Below are 24174 nucleotides of genomic sequence, written 5' to 3'. Positions count from 1 at the left end.
GATGCTGTGCGTGATGACGATGAAGAATTATGGCAGAGCTCTTTGTAAGGGGTTGGAAGCATTCAACAACCTACTCGTTGCGCAATTCGCTTTGTATGACGCCTGGTTACAGAATTCGCGTTTTGCGACGCTTGGTGCTTATTCTACTCTTTTACCACGTTATATTGCATATGCCAATGTGGTTCCTTCCCGACATGAAGCCTGTATAGGACCTTTTTGCAAAGCAGTATCAAGCACCGGCATGGCTCAGAGGTTGAATACTGGGCTCCCACGCAGAGGGCCCAGGTTCGAACCTCGTTCCATCCTGGAATTTTTTTCTTATTTAGCTTTTTTTCTTATTTCGAGTGATACTGGTTACGGACACCGGCGGCGACGGCGGCGGCGGCGGCAGCGGCGGCGGCGGCGGCGGCGGACAACTACGGCACCAAAAACGGCCGGTGAAATGATCTCATAACAGCTTTCGCTGTAAAAAAAGCTGCAGTGCGTTCCACTCCGTGAACACGGGTGGTGCGCAAGGGAATGTGCGATCTCTCCTCGTGCATTGCCTGCAGAAGGCCTCTTTTAAGTTAACCAGGATGGCTTTGACACACTTCATCATGGCAATTCGACCAATGCGGCATTTGCGCTGGCGTGTAAAAGCGGATGACTCACCGCCACTTGGACCCATCATTGGGAAATAAAACACTCGAGGTCATTGAGTGAGATGTGTTCGTGTTCGCTTGTGAAGCGAGACACCGTGGTAGTTAATGTAAATAGTACGCGAATGTTTTTGTTCTTTGCTTACGACGCGTTGTCTTTTTCCTTCTCCTGATTTGCCTCTCGGTGGTGCTGCTTGTGGAGACAGGGGACACACTATACTTGTGGGGACACCCCATGAATCCGCGGTACTTCTGCGACACAGTATTGCGAGCAAAGACCAAGACAAGTACTTAGCGGTGCGCGTGTAGAGGAGAAGGAAACGGCTTAACACCTGATTTTTTTTTAAAAGGGCTTCGCCCTACGGTCCAAGGCAATGGGGCTGAATTTTCAGAAGCGTGGGGGTGCAGGGACAGTGAGGGCAAAATAGGCTTTAAGTAGGTAGAAATAACCAAGAGGGGGTTATCTTATTGGTGGCTTAAATCAAGGCGAGAGTGAAATTGAGTCGCTCACGTAGAGTTAGTACTTTGTCGTAAGTTACGGCTAGGTGTCGTGAGCCGCCGTCCGATCAAGACGGCACAGCCCCTTCAGTCCATCCTTCCATCCATTCATCCATCTATCCACTCCACGGGGGCTATTTGACAAATGCGGAATTTACGCTTGCGCGTAAAAAAGCACTACGTTCGCGACTGTCGATTCTTGCTTACGCCAGCCTCGCAATTCTTCCACCACCAACGCACTAGCACGCACGAACACACACACACTGTCGATGTTCCGCGCGTGTCGTCCTCAGCCGGGCGTCCGTGCTGGCACGTCTCGCTCATGCCACCATTCGTCAGAGTCAGACAATGGGAGTGAGCGTTGACAAGGGTCGCCGCCCGTCGGCAGCACGACGAAAACATTCAGGTCTTCGACGTCATCGTTACTTGCGTATTGTAACTCAGGGAGGTGTTTGGGGCTCGCTGAACACTCTTCTGTAGTGTCGATGCCGCAGGATGCTGAACGTTCCTTGGAGCCTTCGTACGCTGTTCGCCCTCGATATAAAAAAGCTTCCATGTGACATATGCCATTCATATTTCGCCAAAAAAAGTTATGCATACTGAGCAATTGAATGAGGGGCACATCTCGAACTTGAATTATGATGAGTGCTCGCTTAAACGGAGCTTCCAATATTTCCATTTGACGTGTTGTAAAGAGTCGCCGACCTTTACTGCTTATAGCTACAAGTTGAGACCCTATCTTTTCCCACCACTAAAGTTGGTTGCATTTCTTATGCTCACGTGGTGGCTACTGCCTTCTACCGCCCACTCGTGGATCAGCCTCGCGATGTGGGTATGTGCCACTATGCGTGATCACCGAGATCATGATCATGAGCATCATCATAATCACAGGAGACGCACGAACTGCGCGAGGTGCACGCGCCCAAGAAGAAGATAAGGCAGAAGAAGACCGGCGCCTCGCTTGATCAAGACGCCTCTACGCATCACTGACCTCAAGTCTCTGACCTGTTAAGTTCGGCGGCTTCCGACATCGAGGAAATGGCCGACGCGAGGAAGGCCAGCGTGGCCTCTGCAGTCTCCAAGTCTTCCTCATCCGTGAAGTCGTCCACTTCGTCGAAGTCCAAGGACAGCGGCAAGGCCAAGAAACCGAAGAAGTCGCGAGTTCCCGAAGAAGGCAAGGTGAGTGCGAAGGCGATTGGAGACCGTTTCTTTTTAGCACGAGGTATTGCGTGCGAAATCAAGGGAACCCAGCGGGGCGGCTTATATGCTATAGATGGTATTGCTCTGATGAGCAGAAAGGCACGGGTTGGATTTTGGGTCACCACATTTCGGACTACGGTGCAGCATGCATTAGCGCGACACAAAAAACACGACACACACGGGGAGCCAGCTCACACGAAATCAGGTGCGAAGTCACCTCACACACGAAATAGCTGAAGCAATAGCCGAATGAGCACGCATGTGCTCATTCACGGGGTGAATGATGATGAGTGGGGCGAAGCTTATCCATCCGACGACTCCGAGTGCGCATCAAGAGCGAGTGCCTTTTATGCTCGCAGGCGTCGAATGGAAGGTGCCATATATGACATCATTCATATTTTCATAACATCACATCTTTTCATCATATTTCATCATACTGCAAGTCTAGTTTTATAACATCTCGCATCTCGCATCGGCTGCTCAACAGTCACCTGTGAAGCGCCGGCGGTGGCCTATTATCCTGATGTAGGGCTTGGCTGGAGAAATTCCAGAGGGATGGCCGCGGGACTAAGGCCTCGCAGTCGGCGACTGTAGCGGTGGACAGGAGTATCCACTGCAGGAACGGGTTGCGGGATCGGACTGGCAGAACCGCTTCGTGAAGGGGTGGTGAGCATCAGGCGTTGAAGTCCGAAGAACCGAAGACCCGAGCGTCGTATTCCTCAGAGAAATCGTGGTTGCTGCTCGAGCTTCGCGCTTCGTCGTCCTCAGTTATCTAGCCGGCCTTGAGCCGTGTTTTCATCATATAGAAGTACCGCCATCTAGCGGACACTCCACGAACTAAACGAGAAGTGGCTACTACATACATCGAGGACGCACGACCCACGGCTTAAGGAGCTTCGCCCCTAAAAACCAAAAGTATTAAAAATATACCCATTCTGTTCCAATGCACCACGATACTGTTTAAGGGCGTTTGACACGTGTTTTCATTTCGAGCAACGGTACGAGAGTTAATAAAATTCGTGTCGGTACTCCTTGAAATAAACAGCTGGAAGTCTAGTTACCTGTCTCTTCGTTTGTGTCGCATTATCTTTTCTTTTTTTTGGGGGGGGGGGGGGTGCGTGTCGCGCTAATACATCCTGCAATTATGGAACACCAACTCGCTCGAACGGCATCCCATCCGAGTCGTACGAAACACGAAAAAGTATCACTCGTGTGAGTACGTTTAGGTGCACGTTAAAGAACACTCCAGGTGATTAAAGTTGATCCGGAGCCCCCACTACTGCGTTCCTCGAGATCGGACCCTAGTTACGGCTCTTAAAATCTTAGATCTTTATACTTACCTTTTTTAACCGCGCAAGGAAGACGACTGACCCGAAGGAGTGCGTAGTTTCTTTCCTTTCGGTGTTCATTTTATGCGTAGCCCATTTATTCTCGAGCATTACTAACAAGACTAACGTCATGTCGCTGAGTAAATACACTTCCTTTTTAAAAGTTGTCGCATTCCGTCGCACCCTTCTTGCGACCGCTATATTCTAGTGGAAGAGGCGTCTTGTGGTATCTCCCACATTACACGCTTAAAATGAGAAGCACTCAAATATGACAGATCATTACACACATCACCGCTTTTTTTCCTTCATCAGGCGTGAGATGTATTTGAAGTACATGCCAAATACATGTCGTACCTATAAACGATAAAAGGCAGTGATTTGTTTCTAATTAATGTAATCGTTTGTCAAATTTTAGTGCTGCTGCTGATGCTGTTGTTGATAATTATGCTGATGATGATGCATTATCGCTGAGTTTTTTCTCATAAATAGACAGCCTTAAACCTCCCACTCGTTGCGCAACTCACATGAGCTGACGCCTAGCGCTATTGCTTCTTCTGTCACGCAATATTTGCGTAGCCGCTGACGTGACCCTTCGTGCGACATGACTGTCGCAATACGGTATTTTACTGACGCAGTTTCAAGCAATGACGTGGCTTTGCGGTAGAATGCTTCAAGGAAAAGTTCAATTCAGTCTCGAACTCTGTTTTTTTCTCACTGTGCGCGATAGCTGCGCATACACCAAAGCGCTAGCGCACATCGCCGCCAAAATAGGCGCTTAGCTTAGTTAGCTTATAACAGCCTGCGCTATAAAAAACTTCAGTACTGTGTACACGCAGCACGGTCACACAAGACGCTGTAGGAGTGGCCTTTTAAAAGTCCGTCGAGGGCCCTTTTTGGACGCCTATTGGAAGCGCATAGCATATAATGTAGCGGTTTATTGTGCGCACATTTACAGAAACGCTGTCATGTGTGGTCCACCCATTACGCAATCTACATTGTGTGCTTTTGTGTGACGGTTAAATGAAACGGGTCACGCTATACGCTCGCAGACTGCTGATGCCTTGGTTGCATCAGAAGCGCCACCCGCAGAATTGCCTGCACTGGCTGGTCGTTCGAAGGAACCTGCGAAGGCGAGGAAATCAAAAGAAAGGGTACGAATCCAGTTTATACAGCGGGGATGCTCGCATTCCCTGATAAGTTGCTTTCACTGCATGGCGCTCACGCGCCCTGCGGGCGGGCTTCACTGCGGAACACTAGCTTGGTCACTGTGCGAGAGATGGCGCTGTGTTCCCGCGGTTACTCTTAGAAGCGAGATCGGGTAGCCTTAGAACTGGTAGTTATAAAGCGAGATTCAATAAAGAAGAACAATGCACGTGCTGCGGGAAGATAAGGAAACGGCGGAGCATGTTCTGATTGAATGTGGAGACATCCACCCAGGCGTACGTTTGGGCACGAGACTACATGACGCCTTGGGTTTTAGAGACAATGGAAAGCTGAACACACCCGCGATTGAAATAAGTAAGAGACGGTTAGAGTATTGGTGGCAGAAAACTAGAGAGAAAGGACAAAAATAAATATTGGAAAAAAATAAGGACATTCTGCTGTAAAGGGCAGAGAACGGAGCTGAAAACTTTTTTTTTTCTGGAGTAAAATAGTTTTAATTGAAGTAAAGACACTAGGCCAACGCTAAGAAAAAGAAGAGTAAAGGGGTTTTTTTGTTTTTTTGTCGGGCCTGGTGGCACACTTGTCACCGCCCCGTTATAAAGGGGGACGCTCATAGCATCCATCCATCCATAGGCCACGTGGCGACGAGGATGCACGGGGCCATGAGGCACGGCACTTTTGCTATTAGGTCTTTGGAACTAGTGGCGTACGGTCGCCTCACACTAGCGATGAGGAGGTCCGTGGCGCGATTCCGCTTATCCTCCTTATGTACTCGGATACGGCAAAGGGCATTCACCACAAGCTTCTACAGATTCGGCTTCGGATAGCTCCATGCAGGAAACAGTGATCTTAGGGATGTCCGCCGTGCTCGTTTTGCGCTAAAGCTTTAGTATTATGGAATACCAACTAGCCCGCTCTCACACCTTGCTTAGGGATGAGGGTGTCAGAGCGCGATACCTAGTTAGGTGTAGAAAGATTATGCACGTTAATGTGTCATAAGTGTTTTAAAGTTAGGTTCTACGCCAAACAAGAAGCTATACTTCCTAAAGAAAGAAACTCCAACATGCCACACGGCATGTAAAATTAACAGCTTATAAAACAATTGTACGGCCAGTATTAGGGTATGATTGTGTTTTGTGGTCGTCTCGTCACGAAGTAATCAGGGCAAAAATACTAAGAATACAAAAATTGGCTGTCCATCTTGTACGAGGATAAATACCGGTGCACATATTTCGTTTAGGCTTTGCTAAAATCGTGTGAGCTAGAGTCTCTTAAGGATAGCAGACGTAAGCACCGCGGCTCAAATTTCTCGTTAATATTATGAGTGAGGAAACAAAAACAAACGAGGATTTATATATCTACAACCTTCAGGAAGGCGATGCGATCGTCTTAACAATAGCGTAACTATCCAGCCTTATGTAAAGTACACTGATGCTTTCGTTACTTCTTTTTTTTCCCCTCACAGTTGAAATGTGGAATACTTTTCTAACGCAGTTGTAATCCCTGAAAGTCAGTTGATGTTGTTTTTGCGGTAAATTCTTTTCTTTGTAATGGCGTACGCAAAATATTGGTGCGTCCGCCACAGTGGATCAATGGTTAAGGTGCTCGGCTGCTGACCCGAAGGTCGCAGGTTTGATCCTAGCCGTGGCAGTAGCATTACGGTGGAGCTGAAATGGTAGAGGCCTGTGTACTGTGCGATGTCAGTGCACCTTCAAGAACACCAGATTGTCGAAATTTCCTGAGTCCTCCACTACGGCGTGCCTCATAATCATATCGTGGTTTTGGCGCGTAAAACTCCAGATATTAGTTAATTTTGGTGCGAGAAATTATTTATCCACTTTTATTTGTTGAATAACTGTTCCTTGATTAATATTTCTCTGTGGCGTTGTCAAGAGTTTGATGAACGTTCGTCTGGTCAGGCATTGGATGAGATGAAACAAGGCCACTGACCAAGTCTGAATGAAATTATCCGACGTTTCGGAACCTCGTGCTGGTTTTTTCTGCACTGCAGCTGGAGCCCAGTCCTGCTCAGTGAACAAGGAAACCGTATGCGGTTCCGAAACGTCGGATCATTTCGTCAGACTTGGTCAGTGACCGCGTTTCATCTTATTTTTCTGCGGTTGGTTATCAACGACTCCTGTTAATTCGTGATAATGAGAATGTTAAATTTAATGCTCGAATGTTATGTATCGCGTATTTTTAACACATCCTCCGTCTTATGATCCCTAGAACGGGGTTGATTGTATCGATTGATTAAATAAATAAATAAATAAATAAATAAATAAATAAATAAATAAATAAATAAATAAATAAATAAATAAACTGACGCATTTTATTAGATCTACGTAGTCGCATCCAATAAAATCAAATTATCTCTGTGTAAGGCACCCGATAATTTACAAAAATAAAACATTAGCACAGCTGCCCACTAGTGGTGCGAAGACTGTGGAAACGGCAGAGCCTTGCCCTTCTCCTCTCCCTCATCCTCACTTGCACCAGGAACGCCTGCTTAAACAACTCCGCTCATAAAAAGGTATATTCGAAAAAAGGTATCTGAGAGCCATTTCACGCACGCACAATGCCACGTCTCTACGAATCTCGTGAATCAGGAATTTAGAATGCCGATAAACACACTATTGCGCACATCGAGCGGAACTTTGAACATTACTAAACTAAGCATTGGGCTTAAATTACATATGAAAGAAAGAAGGTGACTTTTAAGGGTTCGTTTTTCTTCGCTAGACACAACATTAATGAGCACTAACAGACAATAACGCCAAGAAAAGTATAGGGGGTGTTATCTGTAGTATTTACAATGTAAATGTGAAGAAATTAAAGTGGACGAAAAGATCATTTGCCCCCGGCAAGAACCCAACCTGCGACCTTCGAATAACGCGCGCCCCATGCTCTACCACTGAGCTATGGCGGCGGTCATCCTCCCGTCCACTTTATGGGGTGTATATGTGCATTTAAACCTAGGAGTGTTAGTCAGCGCCAGTCGCAGCCATGGCGGCGAGTGTGGAACACACTTTTTCTGCCTGTAGGCGTCACGTGGCACATGATCATTCTTACGAGCTGTCAGCTGACCAATAGTCCCTCGCATACTACCTGAAGGCATCAAGTATGCCAGGACGAGACCCTCGCTATGAATGAAGGAAAGAAGATGACTTTTAAGGGCTCGTTTTTCTTTGTTAGACACAGCATTAGTGAGAACTAACAGACAATAATGCCAAGGAAAGTATAGCGGACGTTATTTCTAGTAATTAGGATATAAATGTGAAGAAAGTAAAGCGGACGAAAAGATAACTTGCCGCCGGCAAATCTCGCGGTCAAGTCGCGCGTCCACTGTCATGCCTTTCCTGTTTCTCCCTCACTCTCTGCTTGTCCATCACACTGCAATCGAGGATTGACGTCAACTTCTTGCTTTTCAGGCTAGTGTCGCTCCAGAACCGCCACCGGAACCGGAAGTGCCCGAATCACGCGGCCGATCCAAGGAACATTTAAAGGCGGCCTTCATGATGGAGAAGGTGCGAATCATTTGCATATAATGAATGCAAGACTTGTGCACGCTGAAAAAACGACGAGTCCACGATTAGTCTCTCTAAAATTTGATTGATTACGGTTACTAATTGCCGACTCGGAATAGAAACTGATCGCAAGGTAAAATGGAGTCGATTACATTTGCGTTAGATTCCTTCCAAGCCTCACAATGTACAAAGACACAGCTTCGGATAAAATCACCTGGTCCTCGTTTCATGCAGCCCATAATGTTCGTGTTATAACCGATCGCAGAGTAGCAATTTTCGAAAACAGCGAGTTCAGGCGCAGTTTGCTCGAGCTGTGACGATGGAAATGTAGACTCCGTCTGTCATGATCAAAAGCAGCATGAAAGACAAACTCCAACATGTGGAGCTAGAACTTTGTATTCATTTAAACCAGCGCAGGTGATGCCATTTTTCATTGAGCGAATGCGCGATGCAGCAAAGTTAACTTTTTGAGGTAATCACTCGGCCCGCATTGAAGGCTACTCTCCCGCATCGTAAGAGAGGGAAATCTTCAAAAACGTTGCGTATTTCACACTTCATCATTACTTCAGTTTAGCTGTATGTGGCCACTCTGTTTGAGGATGAGTTAGTTGAACGTTGGTGTTAGCTGCAAGCACTCCAATGTTCCCATAAGTCAGCTGGCCGCACGGTTCACGGCGGCGGCGGGTGCTTCCGGCGCGAGCTACAGATATATGACTTCAAGGAATTAAAACAATTGGCGTTAAGTACTTCCCAGGCTCTTAATGAGTAACGTGTGCAAACTAAGCCACATAACATTTTGCCATTTTTAAGTGGCACGAGTACCCAGTGGCACTGTTTCCTGTCTTCTAGACCACATTGTCAAGCGCCAGCGCGAAGTGTCCGAAAACGCCGATAAAAATAAACAAAAATGCAAAAGGGATGGAATAGGTTAAACTAAGGGTTGTATATGATATAGTGGGCATCAACATATGTCACAAACTCAGCTTGCAGTCTTATAATTAGTAGAAATTAGTATAAACAGAAATAAGTATAAACGCTTAGACAAACTAGCACGAAACTGATGGTTATGGTTGTAGTGGAGAGTTGCACTTTAAGGCGAAAGCCTTAAATGCAACATTAAACGCAAAAAGTGACCGTCCGCGGCACCACGAACGATGTCAAATGTCACGTGATCAGGAATTACGACTCGATGACGTAATCAAGTGACGTTAAAGTTGCGTCACAAATAGCCAAATATTATCACGTCGTTATGATGCCTTCGTGAGGTCACTATGACGTCAAGTAAGATGACGTAACTTGACGACGTGACCACGCGAAATCATCCCATGGTGAAAGGTGTGACGATACCGAAGCCCGTGCAATGCCAGCTGAGGTGCAGAATGCTTGCAATGCCTCCGATGCTGGAGGCAGTGCACTACCACTTGAGGTGCAGAAGGTTTCCGGGGGGTGGAGGGAAAGGATCAATACATCGACTGTGAAGGAAGAGAAGATGGCTCGCAGTTGATCACAAGTTTGCCGACACAGTTAGTGCGTGTGCCTCATTCTGTGTCGGAGCATATTAGTGATGTATAAAGGTTTGTTTACACAGATATGTATTTGGCCTTTAACTTGCGCCACTTGCTCTGTTTACCAGTTACAGAGATCACCAATTATTGCACCAAAACTTAAATAAAATTATTGGAGTTAATTTATTTATACAATGCGTCTATACGGATACATCGGGATGAAAAGTACCTGAAAAGACGATGGGCCAACTGGGATTGGCAGCATACGATAAAGCCTTGAATGAGACAGTGCAGGACGATATGGGTAGGACTTCTTTTGTAGGCAGAGAAGTGGCGAGAAAATTTTGCTTCCGGTACAGGATAGGGCGGACGAATGAAAACTATTGGCAGCAACAGTGAGTACATAACAGTACCTTAAAAGCATGTGCATATAATTAAAGACGTCATGAACATTTGTGATCAAGTAAGGGGTGACATAAAGTGGTAAGATAACCTGAAATCTCAAGTGAAGTGATAAAATCTCAGACAGAAAAAAAGTCCCAGTTTCACCTCATGGGCGAAGCAATAAATGCGATAGCGGCAACTTGCGATGTTATGCTACGGACAGCTAGCAGCTAACACCTTAAGCATCCGACCTAAGATAACTCAACAAAAACCTGTCATAAGGAAACGTGCCCGCTACAGCGAGCTAAAGCACCTTCGTGCTGTCTGTCGCGTCCACTCAAACTGAAGGGTGAGAGGGTACAAAGCTATGAGCCGTCTGCTGATTCCTGTCCAGAGAGGGTGCGCGCGACTCGTGCCCGGCCGTTCAAAGTACGCAGTTTCTGCCAGGTGCCACGCAGCCCTCCTCCTCGACTACCCATGGGCTTTTCGCGCGAAGGAAGACGGCCGGCGCGTTTCCTCTCCGCTTTAGCCGCGACCATCCACTGCCCTCGCACGCTTCCACTCGCACGTAGACCATAAAAATCGTGGGGCGATGCTATCACCTTTGGACTTCATACGGTGTCCCCACGGCGACGGCGACGGGGCATTGCTATCGCAATATATAATTTAAAGTTCGAAAATAAAAAAAATCTAAAGGCACCTTACGCATTCCGCAAGATGACTCGCAGATGAAAGCCATCTTCTTCTCTGACATATTGAAGATATTTAGCGCAACTTGGCATTCACTCGTAAAACACACTCACATTCCCACACGCTTCCACTCAAGAACACACCCCACACACAGCGCTCACTAGCAGCTGTTTATTGTGCTGGTAGTGAAACAGTTGGTAGTGAGCGCTGTGTGTGGGGTGTGTTCTTGAGTGGAAGCGTGTGTGGACGAGAGCGTGTTTTACGAGTGAATGCCAAGTTGCGCTAAATATCTTAAATATGGCAAGTGACCAACTAGCCCAACAACAAGTTCTATTGAGCTATAAATCTTCTTCCCTGTCCGCGTATCTAACCTCCTCCACGTCCCTCCTAAAGCTATCTGCACCTAGCGTGCTTTTGAACTGCGTCCAGATCGGAGGCATTTCAAGCTTTCTGCAGCTCACCTGGTTCTGCACTGTCTCACAGATCGGCCCACCGTTGAGCAAATGACGACATCATGCTATGACGCCACGATAACGTCGTATGGCGGCGTCATCGCGCGGTAAATATTTTTTGCATCACTCGTGTTGACATCGGCGACCCGGGTTGTCGGCATCAACACGAGTGATGCAGAAAATCACTGTCACGTCAATTTTCGCGTTTGATGAAGCATCCAAGGCTTTCGCCTTAAATGTAGTCCATGGAGCGTTACAAAGATGACAAGCGGAAACAATTGGCCGCGTATCTGCGTGCTTCGCTGCAAATGTCGTCTAAAGACGATAGAAGAGGCGCTGCGTGAGATATGGACGCCATCTGGCAATACGTCGGGAAACATGAGTGCTGTGTTGCGGGCTGGTAGTCCCGGCGCAGCAGCAGGCGAAGACCGGCGGTGACCAACGCGACCGGCGGGGACGCCAGCCAGCCCGAACACGCGGTTTGGCGCGAAGCGCCGAAGCAGAAGAAACGTCCGCACTCAACGAGTACTCTCCACACACTCTTTTATTTACACGTCGCCTGAGTAAAACAGGAATGCCAGAGCGGCACCCCATGGCATTCCTACAGTGCAATACTGAACCGAAACCGAAACACAACAATGTCGTGCAGAGGGCACGGAGGAAGGCAAGTTTCAGCGCAGTCGCATTTTCAGCGCAGCTTAAGAAACTAGGGTCTCTAGAATTACGTATTTATGTATTTTCTATTAAAGGAACACACCACCTAATAATTACCTAGTGATGTTGCGCCTCAGATACGCGTAATGTTTGCTTTTTGATCAACAATGTACACAAGTATGAACCTAGTCAACCGTTCAAGATGGCTGGCCCTTGGGCAAGTAGTTCAACTTTGGCCGGGTTGCTGAATCGAGTGACGTGCCGACAAACAGAAAGACAGACCAAAATATCTGCGTTTAAGTTGCCCAAGAAAAACAATCGTCTTTAAAACTCACAGGGTCCGTTACGCCCTCAGCTAAGACGACTGGTAGGCGAAAGCCATCTTTTTATTCATTTATTTTATTTATTTACATAGTTCCTGCAACGCCGTAGTGGCATTACTGCAGGGGGGTATACATAGGAAGTCAATATTGTTGGTAACATTTCTGCGATAAGACACCAAACATAGTGAAAAATTAATTATAACAACATATAACAATTAAAATCAAAAATATTTTAGTACAATATGGCACATGACAAACAGGTACAAAAAGAGAAATACCTATGTCACAATTTCACAACGATGAGAAAAAAGCACTGTTGTCGCTCAAGTTCACTATACCTTCAAGAAGTTCATTCCAGTCTCTAATTGTTTTTAAAAAGAAGGAGTTGGCAAAAGTAGTGGTTTTGAATGCGTATTCTCGTATTTTATGTGAATGTTGGCATCGTGTGGAACGATATGTTGGTGCTAGTAGGTATTCCGACTTATTAATTCCTGTTAGGTTATAATATATGCTATGCAGAAGTTTTAATCGAAGTTTCCGTCTTCTAGATTTTAGAGTTTCCCAGCCTAATGTGGCCTTTATTTCTGACATACTAACGAAATGGTCGTAGTTGTTGCTGACGAAACGGGCTGCCTGGTTTTGGACTTTTTCTATTGTTTTTGCAAGATACTTTTGGGCCGGGTCCCAGATAACACAAGCATATTCAAGTATAGACCTTACATGAAGGAATTAAAGAGTTTCTTTCACCTCTTTTGTTGCACAATGAAAGTTTCTACGAATAAAAAACAACATTCTACTAGCCTTTAAGATCATTTGGTCTATGTGTCTGTTCCAATGGAATGATTCTGTCAAGTAAATTCCTAAATATTTACACTCAGGCACTTTTTTCCATTAATACTGTATGTGCACTGGATTTCTGAAATGTTCTTTGCAAAGCTGGTGTGGTTGCACTTCGAGATATTTAAGCAGTGCCTGCGATTGAAGTAATGTGACGGTAGATGACGCAATCGTCTGCGAATAATTTTATGCAAGATTTTATGTTATCTGCTATATCATTTATATAAACCAAAAATAACAGCGGACCTAGAACGCTACCTTGTGGCACGCCTGAAGTCACGTTTACATATGAAGACGTTTTAGAATTTAAAACAACAGACTGTTTACGACCACTTAAGTAATTCCGTAGCCAGGTTTGTAGCTTAGGATTAATATTCAATGAAGCCAGTTTAATATCAAACAGATTATGTGGGACCGTATAAAATGCCTTGCGAAAATCGAGAAATAATCCATCAACAATGTTGTTACGGTCAAGCGCAATCAGTACGTCATGCTGAAATTCAGTTAGTTGTGTGACGCTTGAACGACCCTGCCGAAATCCATGCTGCGAGTGGGCAAAAAAAATAAGTAGATTCGAGATATTTGAACAATGCGCTATAAATAACGTGTTCTAATAATTTGCAACAGGTTGAAATTAAGGATATGGGACGATAATTTTGTACATGCTTTTTGCTTCCTGCCTTGTGCACAGGAACCACATTGGCTGTTTTCCAATCCCTTGGAATAACGCCGGTGTCTAGAGACAACTTGTACATTATGCATAAATATTGTGCAATATTAACGTGACACTTTTTAAGTACATGAGATGATATACCGTCAGGCCCTGTAGCCTGAGAGTTTTCCAGAGTACGCAGCAGACTATCCAAACCAGTGTAATCGATTTCAATTTCCGCCATTTCATTGCCAATATTTTTTTATTGCCAATATCTTCTTTTCCTTCTCACCCGATGTATTGACCCTGCCCCGCCACCCTCCGAAAGCTATCTGCACTTAACGTGGTTTTTCGCTGCCTCCAGGATCGGAGGCACCTCGTCTAGTTTAACACTGTCTCCGGGATCGGCCCACCATTGACCAAACTACAATGTCGTGTGATGACGGCATCAGGTGACGTCACTGTGACGCCATGATGACATTGTAATGACGTCACAAATTTTGGCTATCTGTGACGTCATATGGTGACGTGATCACGTGATGATGATTTTTTGCATCACTCTACTTGACGCCGCCAAGGCGAGACGCCCGTCAATTTTCGCGTTTGTTGAAGTACCTCAGGCTTTCGCCTAAATATTCCGATGACCTCTGCATGCCTAAAGAACACTGCATTGCTAGTTTAGGTCTGAGCTGGAAGCCGGCGGGCGACAACAGAAAGTAAGATATGTTCGCAACAACCTTGCGGAGGCGTATGATATGCAAAAGTGCGGGGACAGCTCGTCAAATTGTCATGGAAGGACAAGATATTCATACAACCAGAACTGTAAAGAACATCAACCTTTTATGAGCACTCCGCTTCAAAAGCGATGATAGGGTCGACCGGTCAGCGGTCGAGACGAGGATGATATTGTCACTGCAGTTAGTTAGCACTTTAGTATAGTGGTGGCAAAGAAAGTGAGAATGACCGAGAGTTATTACCGGCACGGCACACTTGTGAGATAATGCAAACCCTGCATCGCAAGAGGCATTGACGAAAATAGCTCACGAAGGCTTGATGATTGTTTGTTTTTGCGCCCAGGAAAATGGATGTCATTAGAACCCAGAATTTTCTCTGCGGATCCTTCAGACACACGTGCAAGTCTTGCATATTGTTCCTGCTTGAGATTACTCCCTTTTTTTTAACGCGATAGCGTTAGAGAGCTCCTGTCGTAGAAATTCCGCCGTCGGCGGCGGGACCGTTGGTTGTGAGCAAAAAATCGTCCATGAGCGAAAAATCGAGAAAGAAGCAAATAAAGTAAAGAATAAAACTTTCGGTCCCATTGAGGATCGAACCCGGGCCGTTCGCGTGGCAAGCAGGTGTTCTACCACAAAGCCACGATGTTACTTGCAGCTGCTATGGAAAAAAACACTACATAAATGCCATGTAGTGGAACGAGTCTCCTTAACGCATTTTGTTCGACAGGTGTCACGACGAAAACGAGCCCATTCGGCGATTTGTAGGCGGATTTGGGAGGCCATCAGTCTACGTCGAAAAAGGCCGGGATAGTGCAGCCATCGCCGCTAAAAACACACACGAACTTTCAAACACCTCTAAAAATGGCCAACTATGTCCGTCTAGCGGAAAACATATCAAGCCAATGCCGCCTTTCCAGAGAAGGCGTTGATCAAGCAAACAGCAAACGCTAGATAATGTGCTGCCATCTGTGAGGCATTGTGAGACTCTTCATGGCCTCCGAGATGGCAAGCGCGCGGCGTGTATCTTGGAGGCCATGCGACTCCTGCTTTAGGTCAAAAACTTGTATGTACCATTCTCGAGCGCGCGCGTGTGTGTGTCCGTGTGCGTGTGTGTGTAACAATACACATTAATAAGTATGCACTTAGTGGTTGAAGTGCGCAATAGGGGCCGGATTTCGCTATTGCGTTCAACTCTTAAAGGCGAAGCTTAAGGGTCCCCAATTTTTTTTTTTTTTTTTTTTTTTTGCGATCAGATGCTTGCGGCATGAATGTAAGTTATCTATCCCGTGTTCTTTTTTTAGCATTCCTACGCTGTCATATGCAATGTGGAAAATCTTTATTTTTATTGTGGTAGAGAAACATTGCAACTTAAGTTCGAAGCATCCCTTCTTGAACGAAAAATTCATGGCTAGAGACCTCGTGAAATCGTTGCGTGTTCTCTTGTCTGTGGCTCTAAATTGTTATTTTAACACGAAAGTGTTTTATGCCGGGGTCCACCAAGTACATCCGTTACGGATATGACGTTGATAAAATGGACGCCAACGGGTGAGAAAGAAAAAAAAAACAAGAAAAAGACACCCTGCTGGGAATCGAACCCACGACGTTGCGGCCGCGACGGCAAGCGCCCGACGCCCTACCGACCAAGCCAACTCGGGAGATGCTAGGCACTGCACGCACGCGCCTTATATCTTTCACATATTCTCTTTCGCGGCGGGCGGAGCCGGAGCGGGGCGGTGCCGCCGTCTGTGAGAGGTGAAAAGAAGTAATGCTTCACGATCGACACTTACTAGCGCTTAACTCCGAGATTGCACGCGATATCGGAGGTCATGGTTAAAGCGTCTCAGTACCAGAGAGGTAGACTGGCCGCGATGGCGTCGCCGAGGCACCCTTGACGCAGTTACGTTCTTTGCCTTTGGCTTCGTGTTAGCGTGCGTCGGCTCATCGGAGTAGTGCAGCTTCCACGTGCACCAACGGTATTTCTCCGCCGCCAACTGCTTCAATTGCGAGAGCACCGACTAACAAAACTGCTGCAATATGCGTTGCAGAAAGGACGCGATTTCGACGGGCGAATGTCGTGCCTTGGTAGAGCGAGAGCAGCGCCTGCGAGACAGAGGCCAGCGGGACGTACGCGTTTGCGGCTCAGGCTACGAACCTCTACCTCCCGTGTTGCTGAAGCGCAGTGTGTGTTACGTATGCATGAGCACAGGCGTCGGCTACCCATTACTAGAAAGCGCACACCGTGCCGTTTCTCTCCTTGATTGACGACGCTTTGAATAAGTGCATAATGGGTATCAATGTTGATTATGAGCTTGTTCACACCGTCAGCTACCACAGCGGTTTAATCATGATCATGGGCGTTAGTCATGAAATAGAGACATGCTGTCAACATGGGTGCATCCACGTCAAACGGTGCTATAGCTGCCAAACACGAATAGACATTGTACAAGCTCTCATATACCATTACACGATAAGCACTACTTCTGTGAAGACACGTTTCACTTTCATGTTATACCGATTCCTATGACGGAGGGATCAGCCATGTTTTTTTTTCATGTTCTATTAGCTCTGAGTCGATTAATTACAGCGAAAGCTGTTATGAGATCATTTCACCGGCCGTTTTTGGCGCCGTAGTTGTCCGCCGCGCCGCCGCCGCCGCCGGTGTCCGTAACCAGTATCGCTCGAATAAGAAAAAACGAAATAAGAAAAAAATTCCAGGATGGAACGAGGTTCTAACCTGGGCCCTCTGCGTGGGAGCCCAGTATTCAACCTCTGAGCCATGCCGGTGCTTGAAACTGCTTTGCAAAAAGGTCCTATACAGGCTTCATGTCGGGAAGGAACCACATTAGCATATGCAATATAGCGTGGTAGAAGAGTAAAATAAGCACCAAGCGTCGCACAACGCGAATTCTGTAACCAGGCGTCACACAATGCGAATTGCGCAACGAGTAGGTTGTTGAATGCTTCCAACCCATTACAAAAGGATCTGCCATAATTCTTCGTCGTCATCAGGCACAGCATCAACAAAGTGCGCATAATGCCTTACATGCGTTTGGCAGGTACCACGGCTCTCCTTAGAATGACGAAAAATGGCACAGTGCCTGCTGCCCTACTTCTCCAAAATTACAATGATTTATAGCGTAGTGGGTTCCTCGCAAGTGCACTTGTATTGGTTGCCAAGGAAGCGCATGATCCACTACCTCGGGGTCTCAGTAAAATTACAATGATTTATAGCATTGTGGGTTCCTCGCAAGTGCACTTGTATTGGTTGCCAAGGAAGCCCATAAGCGCATGATCCATTTCCTCGGGGTCTCAGTAAAGTTAATCGCCGCCCCCCCGTCTCTCTCCCACGTCAACGTATGTTATACAGCATGACGGGAGAGGGAAATAGCGACCGGGCATCACCCAATGCAAATTACATAGCTGCTGGGCCGTTTAAAGATTCCAACCCATTACAAAGGGCTGAGCTGCAATTCTTCATCGTCATCAGTCGTCGCGTCAACAAAGTGCACATAATGACTTACAGACGCGTAGCTGGTGCCTCGCTTCTCCGCAGAATGACGAATAATTGCTTAGTAGGTGCTTCCCAACTTCACAAAAATTGTGATTTATGGCGTAGTGGGTACCTTTCTAGTGTACTTGTATTGTAGCCCCAAGAGAGCTTAACGGGCTCTAGAAACGCCGGTCTTCCAGCTTTCGCTGTGACTGTGCTGCGGGTTCAGCGCAGGCCTGGCGTTTTTTTCCTACTTTTCAGACTTCATTCCTGACGACGGAAGCTGGCCCGCTGCTGCGAACAGCGCCCACCGCTTTTTCCCGGATGCAGCCGAGGAAATCGATTAGCGCTAAAGGACAGGTGCGTTAGCGGTACTCGTCTAAAACAACAGGAACATAAAGTGTCATGCACACGGGGCTCTAGTCTGATACACATCGCTTAGAGAAAATTTAGACGCGGCAAAGGCTCATGTTGGATAAACGGGCTAGAATTAACTTGAATACGTTGTCCAAGTTAGGTTCGCGAAGCAGCATATCTCCTCTATTTTATGGTTAACTTTTAAAGGCGCCGTGTAACACTTTTTCTAAAGAATGACCGCACTATCGTGTTTATTGCCTCACGAATCGATTGCCGCAAATACTTTTCGAATCCGTAAAGCACGAGCAACCCTACAATGATTTATCTACACGCTTTTGAGCGCCTTCGCTCAATAAAACGAAAAGGCGGCCTGGTTGGTTTGACTTCATTCTAAAACTATTTGCGCGCAATAAATGAGGACGAAACATTGCACTACAGTTAAAAAAAATGATGTCCACTATGCTTTGCTTGCCTTAATTGTCTGTTGGCTTGATATAGTTGTGCCTAGCAAAATTTGAATCCCTCGAACAATTTACCTTCTTTCTTCCTTTCATAGCGAGGGCCTCGTCTTGGCAGTCTTGATGCCTCAGGTAGCATTCGAGAGTGATTGGTCAGCTGCCACCTCATGAACAGATCAATTGGCACGTGACGCCCTCTGGCAAAAAGAGTGTTTTCCACACTCGCCGCCTTGGCTACGAGTGGCGCTGGCTAACACTCCCAGAGATTTAACGAAGGAAAGGCGATTGATCAAGGGCGGCTTTTCTTTGTAATGTACAACCCACAGAGAATGAAGCCAAGGAAAGTATAGGGACATTGTCTAGAGCCTTTAAATGTAATTTGGTAATTATGATATAAGTTTAAAGAATATAAAGTGCATGAAACGAACACTTGCCGTTGGTATGGTCTGGACCTATAACCTTGGGATAAGCCGTCCGATGCTCTACCAATGGAGCTACAGTGGCCGTCGTCCTCTCGTACACTTCATGGGGGGGGGGGGGGGGGGGGATCGGAGATCTCTGTTCGTTCCGCGTTCGTTCTGGCTGTGTTACGTCACAAAAGTGGGCGGTCCGCAGCTCTCTTCCGCCAAGAGGAAGAGGACAGCCAATCGTCAAGCGGTGAGCGGCGAGCTTTCCGGAAGTAGACGCGCATCGTTTGTCCTCGGCAAAGGGACCGAATATTTCAAAACGAAGTGTTTCTCGCCTTCTAATAAATACAGTTGTTATATGAAAAGATATTGTTTTTCTTTTCAAGCTCAAGCAGTTTATGAAACAGCAATAGCTTTGAGTGCTGATATTTATTGGTGTTAGTTTTTCTAACGTGCTTGCTATGTTAAGTCGCGCACGTAGCGGTTGGCGCAGTTTTTCAAAATGTCGTCCCACCGGAATGTCTGGCTTGGCTCCCAGGTGTCGGATCGTCAAAGGGAGCTTCTGCTGGCTTTTATAAAAGAGCACCCACAGATAGCTACGCCGTCGCGCCCGCTGGGCCCGTCGTTCACGAGTGAGGACCGGGACGACACGTGGCAAGAGCTGGTAGCGCTTTTGAACTATAACAAGTCCCTGCGCGTAAGACCACAGCCCAGTGGCAGGCCCGTTCATTTCGTTCGCACTGTTCGTTTCGAGAACCGAAAGCGACGCCACACTCGCTCATGGCTTCAAACGCATCTCGCACCTTCAACCGCAAGAGAAGCACACGTCGCAAGCGCCATTTTCTGAAAATCAGCTGTTGCGGCAGCCGCAACCGCCGCATCATGCCGTGCGAAGCCGTTTGTTCGCTCGAGAGAACGCGTGCGAACGGCCTCGCGATCCGTTCGTTTGTAGCAGACATGCTCGTTATGACGCGGTATGACGTCACCAAAAAATAAAAGATCAAGCAAAAATAAAAATGGCTACGCCCCTCAGAGACGTGGTTTATTCCGGCTTCAGCTAATCGCGTGCGCTGCCAAAATGGGTGCAGAACGAACGGCGCAGAACAGAGATCTCCGATCACCCTACTCGTTATGACGCGTTATGATGTCACCAAAAAAGAAAAGATCAAGCAAAAAAAGAAATGGCGACACCCCCCGGCCTTGAGTGGCATCTTCCGCTTCAGCCAATCAGCGCGCTTGTTCTTCCTCAGGAGAACGAACAAGCGGAACGAACAGATCTCCGATCGCCCCAGGGTATCTACGCTTGTAAACCTGGGAGCGTTAGCCAGCGCTTGTCGTGGCCCTGACGACGAGCGTAGAAACTTTTTTTGCAGTTGAAAAGTCAGAAACTGTCACATCAGATGTTTTGCAAGCCGATCTAATCGGAAATGTTTACCCAGCTTCGTTGCTTCGAAAGTTAGCTGTTAAGCTTGCGTAAATAAGCAATCAGGTAGAAAAGAAAAAAATATTGACATGCTTTATGCAGTACTCAGCAACATGCCTCAGCCGCGTCGTATTAGAGTGCGTCGGCATATTGTCACGTGTTCGTGACGTCGAAGAAGGCAGCAGTCAGCACGTCCGAGATGAAACTCTTTATTTGGCCGAACTTGTGGCCGAAAAACTGAAAGTCAAACTACAGCAATACACTGATAGCGGCGAACAGAGCGTCGATCAACTGACAAGCGGTCAAGCGCGTCGGCTTTTATATAGGCGCTATCGAACTTTCCAGCGATATCGCTGGTGGCGGCGTTATCTCTCGATAAAGCTGGAACATTCGCGTGCGGCGTGAACTCTTAACAAAACGACCTACTACAATCGAGAAGATTCTCGAACACTGCTTCGCGGACAGCCCCGAGCGTTGATAACCGTCCTTGCTGGTCAAACCCAAAAAACATCAAAATAAAACAAGAAGTGGGCGTGGCATTATTTTTAAATTGAGGTAGCTGGAGTACCCTGTATATGCTTCCTATAAGGGGGACATGTACCATAACGTTACTCGCACATAGGGTGCCGCATCACACAACAGTGCCGTGGAAACCTACTCGAGCATGGGCTCCAGGAAATAGCATCATACTTTCTCACCATGGACACATTACCCTGAAAGCGTGGTACATGACAGTTCATGTTCTGTTCCCATACTCGAAAACAAGCAGATATGAACGACTATTTAATTAAAAACCTTCCCGGGCAGCACCTTACAATTTCCAAGTATTCATCAAATTTGCAGCGGGGCCATGGTTAGGGACCCCTTAGAGGCGTAATGCTTGGTGCGCCATTAAAGCCTATACACCATCAATGCTCGGTGCGAATTGTGTGGTGAATAATGTGGCGTGCATTGTACGAATTGAAACGCTGTTCTGCAGTACCTCTTCTGACATTTGTGCCCAACGATCACAGTTAGCCGTTAAACTAGAGCGGAGGACGCATTGCAGTATGAAGCTCCCTACGGCTTACCCACTTGCACGAAAGCATCATTAAAGTGTATTTTTGGTCTCGCAGTACGTCGAAGCGAGTGCGAAAGCTGAAGCAGAGGCCAGGTACCGCGGCAGGGTGATCATGCTGCTGGTCGTCCCAGCGATCACCGTTGTCCTCGTCCTGATGGCGGTGGTCATCTACATCGTCACCATGGAAAAGCCCCGAATACGCGTGGATACCTGCAAGAGCGACGACTGTGCTGCTTTTGGCAAAGAGCTGCACGCTGCCATCAACTGGTCGATCGACCCGTGCCAAGACTTCCACGCGTTCGTGTGCGGCGGTTGGGATGACCCTCTACGCCAAAAGACAACCGAATCGAGAATGGTAGCCGCGGCCTTGGATCTGGCGATCCAGGAAGCCAAAGCTGACCTGGTGCAGCAAGGCAACGCACCGCAGCAACGCAGCAAGGCCACCAATTTCTTCGGGAGCTGCATCATCGCCGGCACGCAGAAGCAGAACAACCTGAAAGAGTTCGCTGATCTCCGGCACTCCCTGGGGCTCTTATGGCCCGAGCGCAATCTTAGCGACACAACCCACCCGCTCGACATCATGGTGAACCTGGCGCTGAACTGGGAAATGAACTTCCTCTTCGACCTCGGTGCCGTTGCCGTACGCCAGTCCATCGCCCTGCTTATCTCACGCGGTCGCATGGATAACGTGTGGGAGGAGAACCTGCGCCGTGCCAGGACGATCGAAGCGTACGAGAAATACGTCAATGATTACTACGATGTTCTCAAAGTCAATGGCTCGCAAATTGGCGTGACAGCAGCCGAACTCCTCGATATAGAGAAAACCATAATCAAAGCGAAGTACGAGTTCCTGTATGGCCCATCTCGCCAGGACTGGTTCAAAGTGAGCGCCCTAGATGGAAAGACACCATCGGTGCCGGCGGGCTTGTGGCTTACTCTTCTAAGAAAGCACGACAAGCAGTACGACTGGAAGGGCGAGGACACCGCGATAGTCGAGGACGTCAAAATACTGGAGAACCTCGAACACCTGCTGAAAGCCCTGGGCCATGACAAGCTGATCACCGGAATGTCGTGGATATTCATTCAGACGCACCTCTGGGCTGTTTACGGGGAGCCTTCGCTGCGATTCACTGGCAAGGATGAAGAACTGGTGCAGATGCAAGAGCGCGGCTGCATGGAATACGTCGGATCTCGTCTCGGCCTCCTTGGCTGGGCAAAGTATTTCACCGACACGTATCGCAACAAAGATGACCGACTGCACGTCACCAGTTTCTTGCACCGAATCAACGAGCAGACGAAGCGCCTGATTAACAAGCTCAGCTGGATGGATTCCCAGAACAAGCTGATGGTCTTCTCGAAGCTGGACAAGATGTCACGCGTCGTACTGCCCAGTGACAGCTTTTTCGACGCGAAAAAGAGGGAAGAACTGTACAGCGTGTTTCCCGATATGAGCGGCAACACCTTCGTGACGAACCTGGTGAACGCGTCCAAAGTTTACCAGAGGCTGCGCAACCACGAACACTTCGCCGACGTGTACAGCATTCGCATGGTTCCGCGGTATGGTCGCGAGCTTTACCTCTATTTAGCGAACTCGATGGCGATCGCCTTAGTGACCCTCAGCCCACCAATGTACTACAAGGACGCAACGCTGGCGATTAAATACGGCGCCATGGGCTCCTTTGTAGCTCGAGAGATGGCCAGGGCGTTCGACGAAATGGGTGTCACGGTGGACGATACGGGAAAGCGCGAACCCTGGCTCGGGGCCGAGGCTGCCGCAGCGTATGCCAACAAGGCTAACTGCGATGTTCGCGGAGGGTCGGACAGCGCCCCGTGGCGTCCGATACGTGCGCTGCCTGTCATGCCAGGGCTAGAGATCGCTTTCGAGGCCTTCATAGCGGCCGTGGCGGTTGACTACCGAGCCCTGGTAGACTTCAAGGTTCTTTATTTGGAGATGTTCACTGACTTGCAGATTTTCTTTGTCGCGTACTGCTACTCCCTTTGCTCTAAGAGGACCCACACCATGCTCGATGAATGCAACGTTCCGGCCATGAACTCGCCAATCTTCGCTGAGGTATTCCACTGTCCCGTCAATTCCCCCATGAACCCACCCAAAAAATGCACGTTTTTCGACAGGTGAAGGCTTCCGGTGCACTGAATCTTCACTTGCTAGCGGCTTCATCGGGACCACTTGTGTACCATATAGACTGTTGATGCCAGTCGTGCACGAGAAAGTGCGCGTCCCACTAATGCCTCTTTCATATGAATGACGCATGAACTTTGAGTGCAGAACTCTCTGGCATTTGATTTCAGAACTCTGTCTTTGTACATTGATGTTATTTATTACCTTTGTCTCTGTCGCGCACAGTCATTTTCCTTCTTCTCGTTTCACTTTT

At 47.5% G+C, this 24174-nt stretch overlaps 1 protein-coding gene across 1 annotated transcript; it reads left to right on the top strand.

Moving 5' to 3' along the window:
• The first annotated feature begins 2174 nt into the window (after window positions 1-2174).
• On the top strand, window positions 2175-23918 carry LOC119374868 (neprilysin-1-like). Its single transcript, XM_037645069.1, has 4 exons — window positions 2175-2315; window positions 8260-8355; window positions 18338-18436; window positions 21837-23918. Exons 1-4 carry the CDS (start codon window positions 2175-2177, stop codon window positions 23916-23918), a joined length of 2418 nt encoding a protein of 805 aa, XP_037500997.1.
• The last annotated feature ends 256 nt before the right edge of the window (window positions 23919-24174 follow it).

The sequence above is a fragment of the Rhipicephalus sanguineus genome, chromosome 11 (genome assembly GCF_013339695.2).
Source record: "Rhipicephalus sanguineus isolate Rsan-2018 chromosome 11, BIME_Rsan_1.4, whole genome shotgun sequence".
Classification (NCBI taxonomy): Eukaryota; Metazoa; Arthropoda; class Arachnida; order Ixodida; family Ixodidae; genus Rhipicephalus; species Rhipicephalus sanguineus.
The sequence above is the reverse complement of the archived record's forward strand: the minus strand, read 5'-3'. Positions and strand labels throughout refer to the sequence as shown.

What these genes read in the sequence shown, in the direction of transcription:
- LOC119374868 (XM_037645069.1), top strand. Translation starts at nt 2,175, where the DNA reads ATGGCCGACGCGAGGAAGGCCAGCGTGGCCTCTGCAGTCTCCAAGTCT. An exon ending in GAGTTCCCGAAGAAGGCAAG is followed by an intron (nt 2,316 to 8,259) that starts GTGAGTGCGAAG and finishes CTTGCTTTTCAG; the next exon opens with GCTAGTGTCGCTCCAGAACC. An exon ending in CGGCCTTCATGATGGAGAAG is followed by an intron (nt 8,356 to 18,337) that starts GTGCGAATCATT and finishes CCTACTTTTCAG; the next exon opens with ACTTCATTCCTGACGACGGA.